This window comes from Lampris incognitus, chromosome 4, assembly GCF_029633865.1.
Source record: "Lampris incognitus isolate fLamInc1 chromosome 4, fLamInc1.hap2, whole genome shotgun sequence".
Lineage (NCBI taxonomy): Eukaryota > Metazoa > Chordata > Actinopteri > Lampriformes > Lampridae > Lampris > Lampris incognitus.
Window position 1 is genome coordinate 8,016,469 of NC_079214.1, and position 18,125 is coordinate 8,034,593.

Consider the following 18,125-nt stretch of genomic DNA (forward strand, 5'->3'; position numbering starts at 1 on the left):
GTGTACAATATGTAGTTTGATCACAGGTGTGCAGTATAAAGTGGTGTGCAATATGTAGTTTGACCACAGGTGTGCAGTATAGAGTGGTGTACAATATGTAGTTTGACCACAGGTGTGCAGTATAGAGTGGTGTACAATATGTAGTTTGACCACAGGTGTGCAGTATAGAGTGGTGTACAATATGTAGTTTGACCACAGGTGTGCAGTATAGAGTGGTGTACAATATGTAGTTTGACCACAGGTGTGCAGTATAGAGTGTTGTACAACATGCTCTGAACAGACACATCTTCACACTAACTGAACGCACGCCAAACTTGCGTGACAGAGTGTTTGCTTGTGCATACAACATGTATATTCAGGCTAATGCGAGGATAAACTGCGGTCATTGTGCCCACATACCCCCTCAGTTTTTATGACACAACGTCCTCAGCAGTTAGACTCTAGAGGTGGTCGTTGTTGTTGTGGTGAATTTCCTCATCAGTCTTTCCACCCACGGCAGCTTGGGGTCGACACAAAACCTTCTGGCCGCAATTCTTACCCTGTAACAAGTACACAATACACATTTGATATGTTTCTGATAAGAGTCCTCATGCAGATCCTCAGACAAACTTCTTCTGTTATAATAAGACGAGCGGCGTTCTAAGGTCCCAACATGTGAAGCAACAGCAACTTTCAAGCTTTAGACAAAACACATCTTTAGAATTTACTTTGGACGACCAACCATCTCTTTCTTAATGGCTGCTGATTTGCTATGGATCAATGACAGGTCGTGTCGTGCCCTCATTCTTTAATATTTTCATAACTCTATTTTGCTATCCATTTACTCTCAACTCTTCTTATATGATCTTTATCCCACTCCATTTATCTTATGATCTTCTTCTCTTTTCTTCTGGTGTCATTGCCTACTTTTCAATCTGTGCACTTTGATTTATGTTTAGCCCTTCAACCTCATGGTGACACAACTTCTCACTTTGGGCTTTGACCCCCACACTTAGACCCTTTTTATTCTACTTACGTTTTTGGTTTTTTTATTTATGTTTTACGTTTCTTTATCTTATCACGTTTTTATCTTTAATTCTTTTTATCCTATTCTTTTATGCCTTTACGTAAAGCACTCTGATTTGCCTTTGTGTATGAAATGTGCCATAACAATAAACCTGCCTATGGCATTGCATTTTGATTTGTAAAATGTGCTCTAAAAATAAAGTTTTGATTGACTAATTTCAACGCAAGGAAACAGATTCAACGAATTACACAACTGTCTCAAAGAAAAGCGACTTCCATGCTACTGCCGAGTCAGCTTTGTGACGGCAAACAGACTTACACCAAAGCAGTGTGAGGGCAGTGATTCGACGTCGGCGTCACATCCTTCACAAGGGCCCAGGGAATTGGTGTTGATTTGAAACGGTAACAGCAGGCTTTGTCGACGACAGTTCTGGTTGCCAGTGAAACTGCCAATACATTAACACATATTTTTTCAACTACACTTTTGACATCACCAAGATAAGAGGTGTACTTTAAGCATGTGAAAGCAGACAGAGCACCACTGACCTTGAGTTGGGAGGCAGACGCAGCAGAGCAGCAGGATTGGAACCAGCATCATCTTCATGACTCCAGGAGAGAGAAAAGCTTCTGTTTCAGACTTGGACCTTCAGTGTAGATCTGGTCTGATCTGTGTCGGACCCTGGCTCTGGACTCTCCTTTAAATGGAGTTGAGCCTATGATGTATTCACACCCACCCACCCACACTTTTCTCAGACGTTCCTTTCTTAGGAAAAACTAACAGTAATTTTTCTTCCTCCTCTTCTTTTGGCGTCGTCAGCTCTGATGTTGGCCGCCCAAAAAAAAAAAATGCTTAAGTATTTTTGGGTTTGGGTAATAAAATAGACAGTGGTTTACACTGCCTTCTGCCCGCAGTACAGGAGACCAGATACTAGAGTTTCCAGCATGTCTCCTGTTGTCCTGAAGCTACCGTTGGCCAGACAGTTTGGCTCGTCCGCCAGCTACAGGTGCTACACTGCTGCTGCCCGGTGTAGACCAGCTCTATTTAAAGGCGACCTTCAAACGCCTTGTCACAGTGCCGTTATAGGGCCTTTGTAGCTTTTTATAGGGCCACCGGTGCCACCCAATGGCCCACTGTGCCCTAGTAGCAACCGCTGCTGTTGGTCCGCGTCTGCTTATTCGTCAGGTAAGCCTCCTTATTTCACAGCTGTCCCCCAAATTTGAGGGAGCATTACCCCATCCGCCACCCGTGGACGCGCTCCATGGCAGCACAACTCTGCCAGAAGATACAGAAATTAGGTGCAAAATGTATTTAGTGCTGTACAGAAAAAGGAAGGGATGTAGAAAGGAAATTCCGAAAAAGGGAAAGATATTTTCGATGGACCCCGTGATGGCCTGGCGGCCTGTCCAGGGTGTCTCCCCGCCTGCCTCCCAATGCCTGCCGGGATAGGCTCCAGCATCCCCGCGACCCTAAGAGCAGGACAAGCAGTTTGGATAATGGATGGATTTTCGATGTATGCTGATTTTACCCAATTTCCCCTCGGGGCTGAATAAAGTGTTCTGATTCTGATTTTCTTCTGTTATATTTTTCCAACAATGAGGAATTTTGGCGTTTGTGAGTGACAATCCACGCTCAACACAAGGTACTACAATGGGTTATTCTGTGGGAAGAATCAGCAGTAACAATCTTAACAGACATGTCCCCTCCAACTTCTGGAAACATGAAGTTGTCCCCCAATAAATTACTTCTAAAGAAATTATGTAATTGAACATATTTATTTAATAGAAGCTGACTCCACTTTTGAAACAATTCACTCATAAACAACACTTTTTTGAAGGTTTTCTTTATGTCCCCTCGATGTATCCGGCTCAGTGGTCTGAACCGTTGCATATAGTAAAACTAAGTGGGAATTTGGGGGATGAAGTTAACGCTTTACTTCATCTTGATACCTTTGCATGCTATTTGACTACGTTTCCCAGATTCCTTCTCTGTAGCATCTCAGAGTTGCATCTTCAGTGAGTGAGTCTAGTGGCTGGTGTGACTGGTGACTCCTAGGACCATAGGCTAGTCCTGTGACGGATGCCATCTAAGTAATTTTGTTCAAAGAAAGATTAAGTCTACCCATCAACAGAATAAAAGGTTTAAAAACATAAACTGACTGTGTGTACCACCTCAAGTGAATTAACTAATCCCCAGCCAGATCCATATTTTAGCTAGATTGTTAGCTAACTTGCTAGCTAATGATGCATTGATCATACCCATAACATGATCAAAATCCAATAATAGCCTGGGCGTGTATCTGTTTGAACAGCGTAGCGCAACCGGCCTTAATTAGAGACAGGCCGTTATTTGAGATGGGCGTTTATATTGTAGTTATATTAATCTAAAAAAGATCCATTCCGGTTTCTGGTGGTGAGTGTTTAAAGTGGATGTGAAGGAGCTACAGCTTACACGGTAACTATGGTCTGGCTAACATCATAAACATGTACTTAGCTATTTAAATGTGTGCCAGCTAACATTAGCTAGCTGCTGTGAATTTATGCTTACATTATGCTCTCCAGTAGCCCACATTAAGGCTACGGTCTCATATGCGCGGAATTAACATTGACGAACGTTCGCCTCCCGTTCACGTCCATTCTGTGCTGGTGAAGGGGCGAATAAAACATTCGCTTCTGATGGCAAAAGAAATGTGCATCTTCACTTCACACGGAGTTTACCTCTGGTGAACTTTGGTGAAACCACAGCCTCAACCAATAGCAAAGAACTGTAGGAAGAACAGCCTAATCTGCCCTTTGCTGTAAGTGGCCTCAATGTTGGCCGACCAGTTCAAGTGCACACTCAAGAACTTGAAGGTATCCACTCTCTCCCCCTGGTCCCCCTGAATTCTCATTGGGGCTCCTCTTCCGGCAAAAGTCCACCTCTAGCTCCTTTGTCTTGTCAATATTGAGCTGGAGGTGGTTCTCCTCCGACCATCTGATGAAGCTTTCTACTACACCTCTGTACCCCACCTCATTGTCCTCACCAATGCAGCCCACGATGGAGGAGTCATCAGAGAACTTCTGGAGATGACACATTCCAGAGTTGAAGCAGAAGTCAGCAGAAGTTGAAGTAATTGACTAATCTCTTCATCATCTCGCTGAGCTTGAGCCAATTCATCTCCCAGATCTGCTCTAGAAGACCCCTGTCCCTGGGCTGTCACTGCATGCACTGATACATAAGGTACAGACTGTGTATTCAGGAGGTCAGGGGGTGAGGACTGAGTACCGGCCCCTTCAACAAAGGCCAGCAACCGGGACAAAGCATCTGCGTTAGCATGCTGTTTTCCAGGGCGGTGCACTATTTCGTAATTGAAATTTGCCAATTGCTCCACCCACCGAGCTAGCTGCCCCTCTAAATCCCGAAAGTTATGCAACCACCTTAAAGAGCCATGGTCAGTATGCAAAACAAACTGCTTCCCCAACAAAAAATGTTTAAAGAACTTGGTAAATGTTACCATGGCCAATAGCTCTTTTTTTGTGGTGGCATACCTACGTTCCTCCTTAGTTAGAGCCCTGCTGGCATAGGCCACGACACGCTCGGCACCCCCCTCCTCCTGGGACAATACTGCGCCAACTCCCACATCACTGGCATCAGTATCCAGAATAAATCTCTTTTGGGGGTCGGGGTATGCCAACACTGGGGCTGTAATCAGACTGGACTTCAACTGCATAAAGGCCTGCTGACAATCATCTCCCCACTTGAATCTCCTCCCCTTCTCTGTCAATCTGTGCAAGGGGCGGGCTATGTCTGCAAACCCCTTTACAAACCGCCTATAATAGGAGGCTAGCCCAACAAAGCTTTTAACCTCAGTCTGGTTTTTTGGTACCGGCCACCCACACACACTTTCAACCTTGGCAGGGTCTGCCCTAATTCCCTCTGCTGAAATAATATGACCCAGATATTTTACTTGAGTGGAAAAAAGATCACATTTAGATGGCTTGACTTTTAAGTTAGCTGCACACAACCTGGACAACACCTCGTCCAAACGGCTGAGATGTTCTGGAAATGTACGGCCAAAGACAATAATATCGTCTAAATAGACCAAACATGTGGTCCATTGTAGATCTGCCAACACCAGGTCCATGAGCCTTTGGAAGGTACTGGGGGCATTACACAAACCAAAGCTCAGAACATTAAACTCAAAGAGTCCCTGTCTGGTTGCAAAAGCTGTTTTGGGCCTGTCCTTTGGATCAACCTCGACCTGCCAGTAACCACTGGCAAGGTCAAGGGTAGAAAACAAGGTGGCATTAGCTAAGCTATCCAGGGCGTCATCAATCCTGGGGAGGGGATATGCGTCTTTTGTAGTGACATCATTAAGTTTTCTATAATCTACATAGAATCTCAATTTGCCTCCCTTCATCCACACTGGCACAATTGGTGCGGCCCATGGGCTACATGAAGGCCGTATGATCCCGTTTTCTTGCATCTGTTTCATGTGATCTGCAACTTCCTGCTGGAGATGCAGGGGAACTCTACGGGGAACCATCTTAATGGGCTTTGCATCACCAGTATCAATGCTGTGTGTGGTAAGGTGAGTTCTCCCTAGGTCCATGTCACTGATGCTAAAAATCAGTCTCCTCCATTCCAGCTGCGCGGCTGCAAGCCATCAACTCATCAAAGAGCCACATCCCATGTCAATCCCCTCCCGCCGCAGGTTCACTACAATAGTCACTTCACATGATATTTTCTGAGCTGGTTGGGTTGCATTAATTCCCAGCACTTGCACAACAACTTCACGTACTTTTTTGGTAGACTTTTCACCTGACCTTTCAGAAGATTTACAAACTTTGGCAAAATGACCTACTTTATTGCATTTCCGACAAGTCATTTTCAGGACAGGGCAGTCTGGAGCATTTGCAAGATGAGTAGACGACCCACACCTAAAACAGCATCTGTCCTGTCTTGGAGTGGCGTTTGCAGGCTCTGCAGAGCGGTTGTATTTCCCTTTATTTTTGAATGGACGTTTAGGCTTCGCCGTTACAGCTTGCACGGGACCCTGGGACTCTGAACCCAGCGTGCGCGCATACCCGATGGCAGCTTCCGCCTGGCATGCAATCTGGAGTGTCCTTTCAAGTGTCAAATTTGCATCTGCTTGTCCTAGCAGTCTCTCGCGTATCTTTGCACAATGGATATGCTCGATGATCTGGTCACGTATAATTTCGTCTCTATTGTTGTCAAACCCACATGTCGTGGCAAGCTCGCGCAGCGCGGCAACGTCCTCTGTAATGGACTCCTGCGGTCTCTGTATTCTCTGTCTGAACTTATGACGTTCCACCACAACATTTATGGCTGGGTTGAAGTGTGCACGCAGTGCCATCATTGCTTCTTTGTAAGTCCTACCTGCATTTGCAAGTGTATAAAACACAGGCTGGCCCTCTGTACCCAGACCATGTAAAAGAAGTGCACGTAACCTCGTGTCTGGCCAGTCATCACCATCCGCATCAATGGCTAGCAGATAGTTCTCGAACATCCTAGCCCACATCTACTACTACTACTTTCGGCTGCTCCCGTTAGGGGTCGCCACAGCGGATCATCCGTCTCCATCTCTTTCTGTCCTCTGCATCTTCCTCTGTCACACCAGCCACCTGCATGTCTTCCCTCACCACATCCATAAACCTCCTCTTTGGCCTTCCTCTTCTCCTCTTCCCTGGCAGCTCCATATTCAGCATCCTTCTCCCAATATACTCAGCATCTCTCCTCCACACATGTCCAAGCCATCTCAATCTTGCCTCTCTTGCTTTGTCTCCAAACCGTCCAACCTGAGCGGTCCCTCTAATATACTCGTTCCTAATCCTGTCCTTCTTCGTTACTCCCAGTGAAAATCTTAGCATCTTCAACTCTGCCACCTCCAGCTCCACCTCCTGTCTTTTCGTCAGTGCCACTGTCTCCAAACCATATAACATAGCTGGTCTCACAACCATCTTGTAAACCTTCCCTTTAACTCTTGCTGATACCCTTCTGTCGCAAATCACTCCTGACACACTTCTCCACCCACTCCAACCTGCCTGCACTCTCTTCTTCACCTCTCTACTGCACTCCCCGTTACTTTGGACAGTTGACCCCAAGTATTTAAACTCAAATGCCTTTGTCACCTCCACTCCTTGCATCCTGACCATTCCACTGTCCTCTCTCTCATTCACGCATAGGTATTCTGTCTTGCTCCTACTGACTTTCATTCCTGAACATCCTAGCCCACATGTCGAACGGAATTGTAGGTCGTCCGGCACACGGCAGAAAGAAAGCAGGTAAGGGCACAGCTGCAGTCGCCATTTCTCGTCGCCAATTTGTCCTATACTAGACTTTATCACCTTAGTATAGCTGTAGAATAATAACGAGGCAAGAGACGAGCACCGTACGTTTTCAACTCCTTTCTTTTTATCTCACTTCTTCATCACCCTCAGCACCGTACTACACTCAGCAACAATCATTAGGCTACTACGCCCTCTGGTGGCGTGGTGGTATTGCAATGCATGAACAATGAATGAACCGACTACACAACAGCTTCGTTTGGAACTGTTCGGCGGCTACATTAACGACGTGACCCTCTCGCGTTCTGCCCCCCTCATTGACGCAACTCCCTCTTCCTAGGGCTCTGGTTCGTCGGCCAAATATATATATATATATATATTTTTTTTTAGTATTTACCGTTTAATATGGCACTCTTTTTTTTCTTTATTGAACAAAACATATAAACAAGAAAATATTACATCACAATAGGACAAAAAGTAGTTACAAAAATATAAATTATTTCACAATTAAAATTTACATATCCATAATAAAGACAAATAAAAAAGCTCGAGATACAGGCTTTAAGTTAAATTATATTCTTCACATAGTCTTCTGGTTTTGCTGGCTTTAGGATTCATACGTGCTTTTAAAGATCCTAAATAGGATGAAAGAAGTGCTTTGGATACACTAATGTTTGGACGCTGGCGTGCAAATTTGGTACAATGAATATGAAATTTAGCAAATATTAATAGAAGGTTGATAATATACATTTTTTCTGAACTTATTTCCTCATTTTCCATCGGCCAAATATCAGAATGTAACCCTGTGGTTAAATTATAGGCCTTAGATATATTACATTGCACTATTAGATAAGAGTTTGGCCTATGTTTGTTATTTTGTTTACCTTTTGAATATGTATATATTATATTGTTGATATTGTTCTGCTAAACAGTTGTTTACCAATGTGAAATGCATTTACTTTCGTGTTGAAACTTACCATTGTTGTGATTGGTTGGCTGTGGAGAGAATACCTTACCTTGAATGTGATTGGTTGAGAGGGCAGCGGGAAACGTCAGCACGAGCAGACTGGACGGGGAGAAGGAGGTCTCTCGTCCCTTGTGTGAGCCAAACGGAGCAGTTTGATGTCGAGTTGTTTTATGCTATTTTGCGGTGAGAGAAATGTAATTGAAGTTTAGTGAACAGTGATGTGTGCGGGTGTCTGACCGAGACCCATCCCGGGAACGGTTTGTGTGGATTTGGGAGACAAACTGACTACTCGTCAGTCCCATATGTGGACCCAGCGACGTTACGGAGCGAGCTAGCCAGTCGGTGTTCGTTGTTAACACAGCCAGACGGGCGAATGGACTGGATGCGGTGAGGGGCTCTCCCCACAGTGAGTCGGGCCGTCTTCTAGTTTAGCGAAGTAACGTTATCAGTACAGTGTAGTGGTGGGTTCATGCGACCATCGAGGAACGCAGAAGGAGTCGTCTGTTGCCGTGTTGTGCTGCCGAGGCGAGCGCACGGTTCGACCGTGAGATGGTGCTAACGGCTAACTAGCCAGTTAGCTAGGAGGGCTGCCGGCCTGACGTTCGCTGCGGCGGGAAGCGCGAGACGAAGAGGAGCATTCATTCTTTGTGAGTACAAGCCGGATGTGCGGGCTTCCAAGGGGAGCGAAGAGGGCTGTTTAGGGTCCCAACGTACCCGATAAAGAAACAGGCCTGCAACTGGGGGTTGACTTTCTTTTATTTTATTGCCGGCTTAGTTATAGGGTTATTGAGCTGTATGCTAATGTGTTAGTCTGATTAATTTGTGTGTATATGAAAGCAGATGCTTGTTAGCCATTGAGGCTTATCACTTTCATTCATTCTAATAATTATTACTCATAATACATTTGTATATATAATTCTATGTACCTGTGTGAGTGTGGATTATTCATGTGTGTTTATTCCTGTGGTGTCTAGGCTATGGTAAGTGACATGTTGAGACAACCTTAAAGGGCTAGTCCACCATTTTAATATAAGTTACTCGGTGACACATTGAGGTGTCTAGACCACGTTAGATTGCCTTAAAGGGGTCATATGCCATATTTGAGCGCCTTAAAGGGGTAGTCAACTTTTTAGTTGGAGTTACCAGATGACACTGTAAGACATTTAGAGCCTTTAGAACATACTTTAAACACATAAGAAGCGAAGTTAACATACTTCAATAGTTTATTGGATACCGAGTTGTATAGAGAACTCAGGAGCGTTGTCCTTGACGGTTAAAAAGGATAGATAGCGCTACAATATGATGAAAGTTCATATAAGGTTGGAGATCACGTGATACTGAAGTTAAGCTTCAGAAATGTTTCTGTCGCTTTGGACCACAGGCTTCCGACCACCACAGCATGACAAAGGAACACCAACAGACGACCAGGCCAAATGAATGAATGACAACAGTCCGCCAAATGCAAAACGAATGTTTATACCCGGACATTGTAGCCGTCTTACATTCAAATTAGTGTAACCGGTTATTTTCTTGCCCGGTGTGGGATTCGAAACGTGGTGTACTGCACCACGAGGCGACATCACTAACCGCTCGGCTAAAGGGTCCGACTCATTAGCTAGGGACTAACGTGTCTTATTAGTAGTGTCGCGGGACTGGGTTTAGATGTTCTTATATTAAGTAGTTGGAGGCTGGGAATTATGGTGCGACAACACAGTCTCTGGCGTTAATTAGCCGGGCTAGGCTACGGGTTTAGCAACCCACCTTGCACTGCTCCTGCAGTCTGCAGACGATGACGGACGCTGGCTAGCCTGGCTGGGATGGTCTCACTCTGCAGACACTCGCACTGTCACTGGCTGCACACTCTGATCTCTCTCTGGGGGCTGGTAATCACTCTTACTGGTTCTATTATGGTCGTCGCTGGTTAGTCACTGTCTAGCGTCAGCTCAGTCGAGGTGTAGGAGTCAGGAATGTTACGTCTGATCGCTAACACGTTATGCTAAGCTAACACTGTGTGACAGTCTGTAAACCACTATAACAACTAACTCACGCTGTGCTGTGCAATGGATAACAATAGGCAGCACGCACGCATTCCTAAGTCTCTTCTCATTGGCTAACAGGGTCTCGCGTTACTTTAGTCAGACTGTCTGTCTGTCAGGGAGCTGTCCCGCAACACTACCCCCCCTTTAGATTGTTGAGTCCCTTCAACATAAAGATAAAATAACTCTGGGAACTAGAGTCGGAATTACACCCGGGACAAAACACCCGGCACACAACTAGGCCCGGAACTAAGGGCGTCAAAATAAACTGGTTGGGTGGTCACTATTAAAGTAGGACTCCTGTGACTAGCCTAGTAACCCCCTAAGTCAACTAGTCACGTCCGTCAAGATCAGTCTCGAACAGAGTCCCGGAGCCAGGCAGGCGGCCGGACTGGTCTGCCCCGTCTAGTGGTGGGGAGGGGCAGGGGCTCAGCAACGTCTGCTTCGGCTCCCTCTGGGTCAGGGGCGGAAGACTGCCCGCCTGGAACACGGGCTGCGGCCTCTCGGCGTCGAGTAGTGGTCGGCTCCCCTGGAGAACTGCTGGTAGCCAAGGGCGGAGACAAGGAGGGAGACACCTGGGCGCTCGTGGGGCTTTCATGGGGCTTTCGTGGGGCTTTCGTGGGGCTTTCATGGGGCTTGAGCTTGAGCCCGCTGGCTTGGACCCGCTCGAGGACGATGGCCAGGTTCTTCAACCCATCTTCAACACTGCGGCCAATGACGATGACGTCATCTAGGTACACGAGGAGGCTCTTCCACTGCAACCCGCGCAGGACAACCTCCATGGCCCTCTGGAAGGTGCCTGGCGCGTTGCAGAGTCCGAAAGGCATTCGGGCGTACTCGTACAGGCCATAGCGAGTAATGAAGGCCGTCTTGCATCGGTCAGCAGGATGGACTCCAATTTGCCAGTATCCACTCTGCATGTCTAACGTGGAGAACACGGTTGCGCCTTCCAGGGTGTCCAGACACTCTTCAATCCTTGGAAGCGGGTACGCGTCCTTCAGCGTCAGTTCATTGAGTATTCGGTAGTCGATACACCATCGAACGCCTCCATCTTTCTTCCTCACCCGGACCACAGGTGAAGCCCACTCAGACGTCGATGGCGTTATCACTCCAGCCTTCAGCATTTCCTGGAGGTGCTGTTCCTCCTCTTGCTGGAACCCCAGCGGTGTGCGGCGGGTTGCCTGGCGTACTGGGCGTCCCTCTCCGGTGTCGATGCGGTGCTGGACAGCATCAAAACAGCCCAGGTCGTCGTTTGCTGCTACAAAGACCTCCTTGTGCTTGACCAGAAGCTGCAGTAGGGCTCTCTGCTGCCCCTCTTCGAGCTCCTTACTGGCGGCTGCATACAGGGATGACAGATGGTCTGGTAGATCCAAGGCTGTTGCGGACTCCAGCCGTCGCACTGACACTTGTTCCTTCTCCGCCGGGTTCGTGGGGTTCGGCTCTAGGGACGGGGTTTCCTCTGCCTCAACCAACACGCCCAAGCAAACACCTCTCCTTAGGGTCACTTCGCGGGGCGACAAGTTGCATAGTCGCACAGGGACTCTCTTGGCAACGTCGACTACTACACTGCCTGAAGAGACTCCTTCTGCAAGGCCAGTGGGCTCCAGGACGGCAGAAATTCCTGGCTTTGGGCCTTCCACTAGACCCCAGACGTCGCGTTCGCTCTCCGCTGGTAAAGTCGAGGGGCACTCCAGCAGTACTCTGGAAACCGTGTACTCTCCTAGCGACCTGCCTATGACGACAGTGCCGATCGGTTCTCCATCAACGTGTACTTGTCCTCCGACCGAAACTGTGACTCTGGCGGCTAGCATAAAGTCCAGACCCAGGAGAAAGGGGTCGCGGATGGGTGCGACGTAGACGTCCCAGTCCTTGGTCTTACGGCCCAAGCGGATGGTGACTCTATACTTCGGAGTCTCGGTCATTTCTTTCCCCTCCTCCGCGTTCCTCAGGACGGCAGTCCCCACACTTGGCTGACCAGCTAGCTCCAGCTGACGGAAGGTGTCTTCAGACATGACGGTCGCCTCCGCGCCGGTGTCCACAACGCACTTGAGTTCCAGTTTGTTGACCGTGATGGGCACTACCAGACTAGGACCATCTCCTGCTGCTCGGTTTATGCGGGGTGCTGGCTGGCTATCGGCCTTTTCCTTGACGTGAGGGCTCGGTGAGCGGGAGGTGCAGTCTCGTTGGAAGTGGCCCTGGCCTCCACACTGGTAACAGGAGCCTCTAGGGGTGGCGCCCGGACTCGGTGATTGGTAACGCCGCTGCCCATTAGTGCTGCTCGCCGGCCGCTCTAGAGTTCTGCCCCGTTCGTCCTTCTTCTGTTCGGCTGTGTCGGATGTCAGCTGCGGGGGGGACGGTTTCCAGGAACGCCGCATTTCCTGCAGCAGCGCCGCTACCTCGGCTTTCAACTCCTTGATGTCAGCATTTAGGTCGGACTGCGTCGCGCCGGTGGCCGTCGATGTCGGGTTTGGCGCTCCCCCTTTACGCTCCGCTGGAGTACTGGTGACAAGGGGTTTGGGATGGTGACTTCTGTTGCGGCCATCCGCTACTGGGCCGACATTCTCCATTCCCGGGGGCAAAGCATATTCACGGGGTCTCACATCCGGTCCGTCTGGACGGGGGACCAGTGGAGTAGTTAACTCCATGTCCTGCACCTCCAATGTTGTAATGCTATGACTGGCTCCATGGCCACTATCAAAGCCCTCCTGATAGCCATTGAATGGCTGCGGGGAACTAGGGAGCGGGTGGAGTCCCGTGCTCAGTTGCTGCACAGCGGGAGGTTGGGGATGTGGCACAACTCGCCCGACAAGTACCCCTTTAAGCATGTACTTCACCTCCTCCATTGATTGTTCCTGCTTTTCTTGGTTAAGGAGGGACCGCTCAAACATTTGGGCTAGACGACACATCTGCTTTTCCATTTCGCTTTCCACAGCGCTATCCTCTCCCCCCCCTACAGCACCGTGCTCCACGTGCTCGATCTCCTCAGTAGGTTCCAACATCATCTAGATCACATGCAACGATGGCCTTGATAAAGTGCTACTGCACGTAATTAGCCGGTTGCTAGTTAGCAAGGACGCTAACGTAAATAGCAATAGCACCGCTATTCTGTATGGAGACAGAATGCAATCCAATTATCCCACTTCTGACACCACTTGTCGCGGGACTGGGTTTAGATGTTCTTATATTAAGTAGTTGGAGGCTGGGAATTATGGTGCGACAACACAGTCTCTGGCGTTAATTAGCCGGGCTAGGCTACGGGTTTAGCAACCCACCTTGCACTGCTCCTGCAGTCTGCAGACGATGACGGACGCTGGCTAGCCTGGCTGGGATGGTCTCACTCTGCAGACACTCGCACTGTCACTGGCTGCACACTCTGATCTCTCTCTGGGGGCTGGTAATCACTCTTACTGGTTCTATTATGGTCGTCGCTGGTTAGTCACTGTCTAGCGTCAGCTCAGTCGAGGTGTAGGACTCAGGAATGTTACGTCTGATCGCTAACACGTTATGCTAAGCTAACACTGTGTGACAGTCTGTAAACCACTATAACAACTAACTCACGCTGTGCTGTGCAATGGATAACAATAGGCAGCACGCACGCATTCCTAAGTCTCTTCTCATTGGCTAACAGGGTCTCTTTAGTCAGACTGTCTGTCTGTCAGGGAGCTGTCCCGCAACAGTAGTTTACATAAGGCCTATGTGTTGTGTAGTCGGTTCATTCATTGTTCATGCATTGCAATACCACCACGCCACCAGAGGGCGCAGTAGCCTAATGATTGTTGCTGAGTAGTACGGTGCTGAGGGTGATGAAGAAGTGAGATAAAAAAGAAGAGTTGAAAACGTACGGTGCTCGTCTCTTGCCTCGTTATTATTTTACAGCTATACTAATGTGATAAAGTCTAGTATAGGACACGATGACAAAGAGCTGATTTGATTTGTGTTCATGTGCGCTCATGCAGTGATGTAATTGGTACTACCTCCTGGCCAGTGGTGGCGCTGTGACGTCTCACGTGAGTGGTCGTTAATTACGCGCAGGAGCGCGAATAAAGAAACCTCTTCACTTCCGGTTAAGGTGAACCTGGCGACGAGCCGTGTGCTTGTATTCCTCCGTTTCAGTAACCCGGCTGGTCATCCTGCCCTAAAGTGTCCAGGCCAACGTGAACGTGTAAACCCGGAAGACGCCTGCGAGTGTCGCAGCGGCCTACTCTCGCTCGCGCGCGGAGAGACGCTACAACTGGTGACGTATTACATTTTCCAATTCAATTCAATCCAAAACTTTATCGCAGACTCAGGGCCCATAAAGGACGAAGACCCATAGGTAAAAAGACAAACCCCGGGGCGCCCGGGTAGCGTAGCGGTCTATTCCGTTGCCTGCCAACGCGGGGATCTCCGGTTCGAATCCCCGCGTTGCCCTCCGGCTTGGTCGGGCGTCCCTACAAACATGATTGGCGGGTGGGAAGCCTGCGTCCTGGTCGCTGCGCTAGCGCCTCATCTGGTCGGTCGGAGCGCCTGTTCAGGGGAGAGGGGGAACTGGGGAGGGGTGGGGATAGCGTGATCCTCCCACGTGCTACGCCCCCCTGGTGAAACTCCTCACCCTCAGGTGAAAAGAAGCGGCTGGGGACTCCACATGTATCGGAGGAGACATGTGGTTGTCTACAGCCCTCCCCCGGATCGGCAGAGGGGGCGGAGCAGCGACCAGGGCGGCTTGGAAGCAGTGGCGGCTGGTGCTAAAAAATGTTGGGGTGGGGGGGCGCAATTTGCTTTAGTGCAGCCCACCTGACAGCTGCTTTAATGTCCACACGGTCACGGTTATTAAGAAGGACAATGTAGCCTATAGATTTTATCAGGGTTCGCAGACGGTGGATGATTGACAGTCGAGACGAGGCGTTGTGGTGGGTGTGAACATGATTGACAGCCACGAGAATTGTCCAATCACATTAGATCAGACAACATGAAAACAATACCAATTCGCTGCCAATGAAAGTGGGAGTGTCTGGGGCAGCACAGAACTGCGCCCCCTGGAAAACCTGAAGAAACCAATCAGACAGCAGCCTCAGGTCACCTGCTCGCCACAAGTTCGAGGGCTTTCATAAGGTATCATTTGGCCGGCGCCCCTCACCCAGGAAGTATATGTATTCAGACAGAAATCAACCAAACACCATTTGGAACCAGTATCTAATGCTGCTGACAGGCGATCACAGACTGAAAACACTTTTATTTCATCATTATTTGCATTATACAACTTAATTGTGTTTAACATGTTTAAGTAGATTTTCATCTCTTGATATTTGGCCAGTCACCACTGTGAATGGGGTAATTGGACGGATACAGTTGAGGAGAAAAAGGGGGGAAATCCCCCCCTCAACACCCCCCCCAAAAAAGACAAAACCCCTAGACAATACACAGAGTAAACACAATAAAATAACATAAATGGAACAAGTTGGGGTCTTACAAGAAGGCAGCTACACCAGTGGTCCCACTGCCGGGATTGGTAGCGTGTGGCACTGAATCTTATATTAGTTAAACTCGTGATGATTACATTATCAGAGTCATCGAGCCGGCAGATAAATTTATACATGCGAGTTCTTAGAAGAGCCTGAACAGTAGTGACTTCTTCAGCCACAAACATTTAACTTGCACTACACCATCTAGATCTTTTTTAGTAGTATTCTCATAGCAGCATTATAAGCTACTTGAAGCCGCTGTAAGCTTGCTGTTTTGTAGTTTGACCACAGGTGTGCAGTATAAAGTGGTGTACAATATGTAGTTTGACCACAGGTGTGCAGTATAGAGTGGTGTACAATATGTAGTTTGACCACAGGTGTGCAGTATAAAGTGGTGTACAATATGTAGTTTGACCACAGGTGTGCAGTATAGAGTGGTGTACAATATGTAGTTTGACCACAGGTGTGCAGTATAAAGTGGTGTACAATATGTTGTTTGACCACAGGTGTGCAGTATAGAGTGGTGTACAACATGCTCTGAACAGACACATCTTCACACTAACTGAACGCACGCCAAACTTGCGTGACAGAGTGTTTGCTTGTGCATACAACATGTATATTCAGGCTAATGCGAGGATAAACTGCGGTCATTGTGCCCACATACCCCCTTAGTTTTTGACACAACGTCCTCAGCAGTTAGACTTTGACGGTTGTCAGCGTCCGCAGGAAGACTAGAGGTGGTCGTTGTTGTTGTGGTGAATTTCCTCATCAGTCTTTCCACCCACCGCAGCTTGGGGTCGACACAAAACCTTCTGGCCACAGTTCTTACCCTGTAACAAGTACACAATACACATTTGATATGTTTCTGATAAGAGTCCTCATGCAGATCCACAGACAAACTTCTTCTGTTATAATAAGACGAGCGGCGTTCTAAGGTCCCAACATGTGAAGCAACAGCAACTTTCAAGCTTTAGACAAAACACATCTTTAGAATTTACTTTGGACGACCAACCATCTCTTTCTTAATGGCTGCTGATTTGCTATGGATCAATGACAGGTCGTGTCGTGCCCTCATTCTTTAATATTTTCATAACTCTATTTTACTATCCATTTACTCTCAACTCTTCTTATATGATCTTTATCCCGCTCCATTTATCTTATGATCTTCTTCTCTTTTCTTCTGGTGTCATTGCCTACTTTTCAGTCTGTGCACTTTGATTTATGTTTAGCCCTTCAACCTCATGGTGACACAACTTCTCACTTTGGGCTTTGACCCCCACACTTAGACCCTTTTTATTCTACTTACGTTTTTAGTTTTTTTATTTATGTTTTACGTTTCTTTATCTTATCACGTTTTTATCTTTATTTCTTTTTATCCTATTCTTTTATGCCTTTACGTAAAGCACTCTGATTTGCCTTTGTGTATGAAATGTGCCATAACAATAAACCTGCCTATGGCATTGCATTTTGATTTGTAAAATGTGCTCTAAAAATAAAGTTTTGATTGACTAATTTCAACGCAAGGAAACAGATTCAACGAATTACACAACTGTCTCAAAGAAAAGCGACTACCATGCTACTGCCGAGTCAGCTTTGTGACGGCAAACAGACTTACACCAAAGCAGTGTGAGGGCAGTCATTCGGCGTCGGTGTCACATCCTTCACAAGGGCCCAGGGAATTGGTGTTGATCTGAAACTTTGACAGCAGCCTTTTTCGGAGACATTTATGGTTCCCCATGAACCTGCTAATACATTAACACATATTTTGTCAACAACACTTTTGACATCACCAAGATAAGAGGTGTACTTTAAGCGTGTGAAAGCAGACAGAGCACCACTGACCTTGAGTTGGGAGGCAGACGCAGCAGAGCAGCAGGATTGGAACCAGCATCATCTTCATGACTCCAGGAGAGAGAAAAGCTTCTGTTTCAGACTTGGACCTTCAGTGTAGATCTGGTCTGATCCGTGTCGGACCCTGGCTCTGGACTCTCCTTTAAATGGAGTTGAGCCTATGATGTCTTCACACCCACCCACCCACACTTTTCTCAGACGTTCCTTTCTTAGGAAAAACTCTAACAGTAATTTTTCTTCCTCCTCTTCTTTTGGCATCGTCAGCTCTGATGTTGGCCGCCCAACAAAAAAAAATGCTTAATCATTTTTGGGTTTGGGTAATAAAATAGACAGTGGTTTACACTGCCTTCTGCCTGCAGTACAGGAGACCAGATACTAGAGTTTCCAGCATGTCTCCTGTTGTCCTGAAGCTACCGTTGGCCAGACAGTTTGGCTCGTCTGCCAACTACAGGTGCTACACTGCTGCTGCCCGGTGTAGACCAGCTCTATTTAAAGGCGACCTTCAAACGCCTTGTCACAGTGCCGTTATGGGGCCTTTGT

The 18,125-nt window shown here is 47.6% G+C and overlaps 1 protein-coding gene across 2 annotated transcripts; it reads right to left on the reverse strand.

The window, feature by feature from the left end:
• Window positions 1-15,488: 15,488 nt before the first annotated feature.
• LOC130111833 (C-C motif chemokine 22-like) lies at window positions 15,489-17,718 on the reverse strand. 2 transcript variants are annotated; one of them, XM_056279129.1, is made up of 3 exons: window positions 17,577-17,718; window positions 17,350-17,476; window positions 15,489-16,564 (listed from the first exon to the last, which is right to left on the reverse strand). In XM_056279129.1, the coding sequence occupies exons 1-3, from the start codon at window positions 17,632-17,634 to the stop codon at window positions 16,360-16,362; spliced, it is 390 nt and encodes a 129-aa protein (XP_056135104.1). In that variant the 5' UTR covers window positions 17,635-17,718; the 3' UTR covers window positions 15,489-16,359. The 2 variants fall into 2 exon arrangements, with proteins under 2 accessions (XP_056135104.1, XP_056135103.1); XM_056279128.1 differs by having other exon boundaries at window positions 17,350-17,479.
• Window positions 17,719-18,125: the final 407 nt, after the last annotated feature.

Bases quoted from the DNA above. Each gene is read 5' to 3' on its own strand.
- LOC130111833 (XM_056279128.1), bottom strand. From the start codon at position 17,634: ATGAAGATGATGCTGGTTCCAATCCTGCTGCTCTGCTGCGTCTGCCTC. The intron at 17,480-17,576 runs GTCAGTGGTGCT...TTAATGTATTAG, and splicing joins CGTCTGCCTCCCAACTCAAG to CAGGTTCATGGGGAACCATA. The intron at 16,565-17,349 runs GTAAGTCTGTTT...TACTTGTTACAG, and splicing joins TGCCCTCACACTGCTTTGGT to GGTAAGAACTGTGGCCAGAA.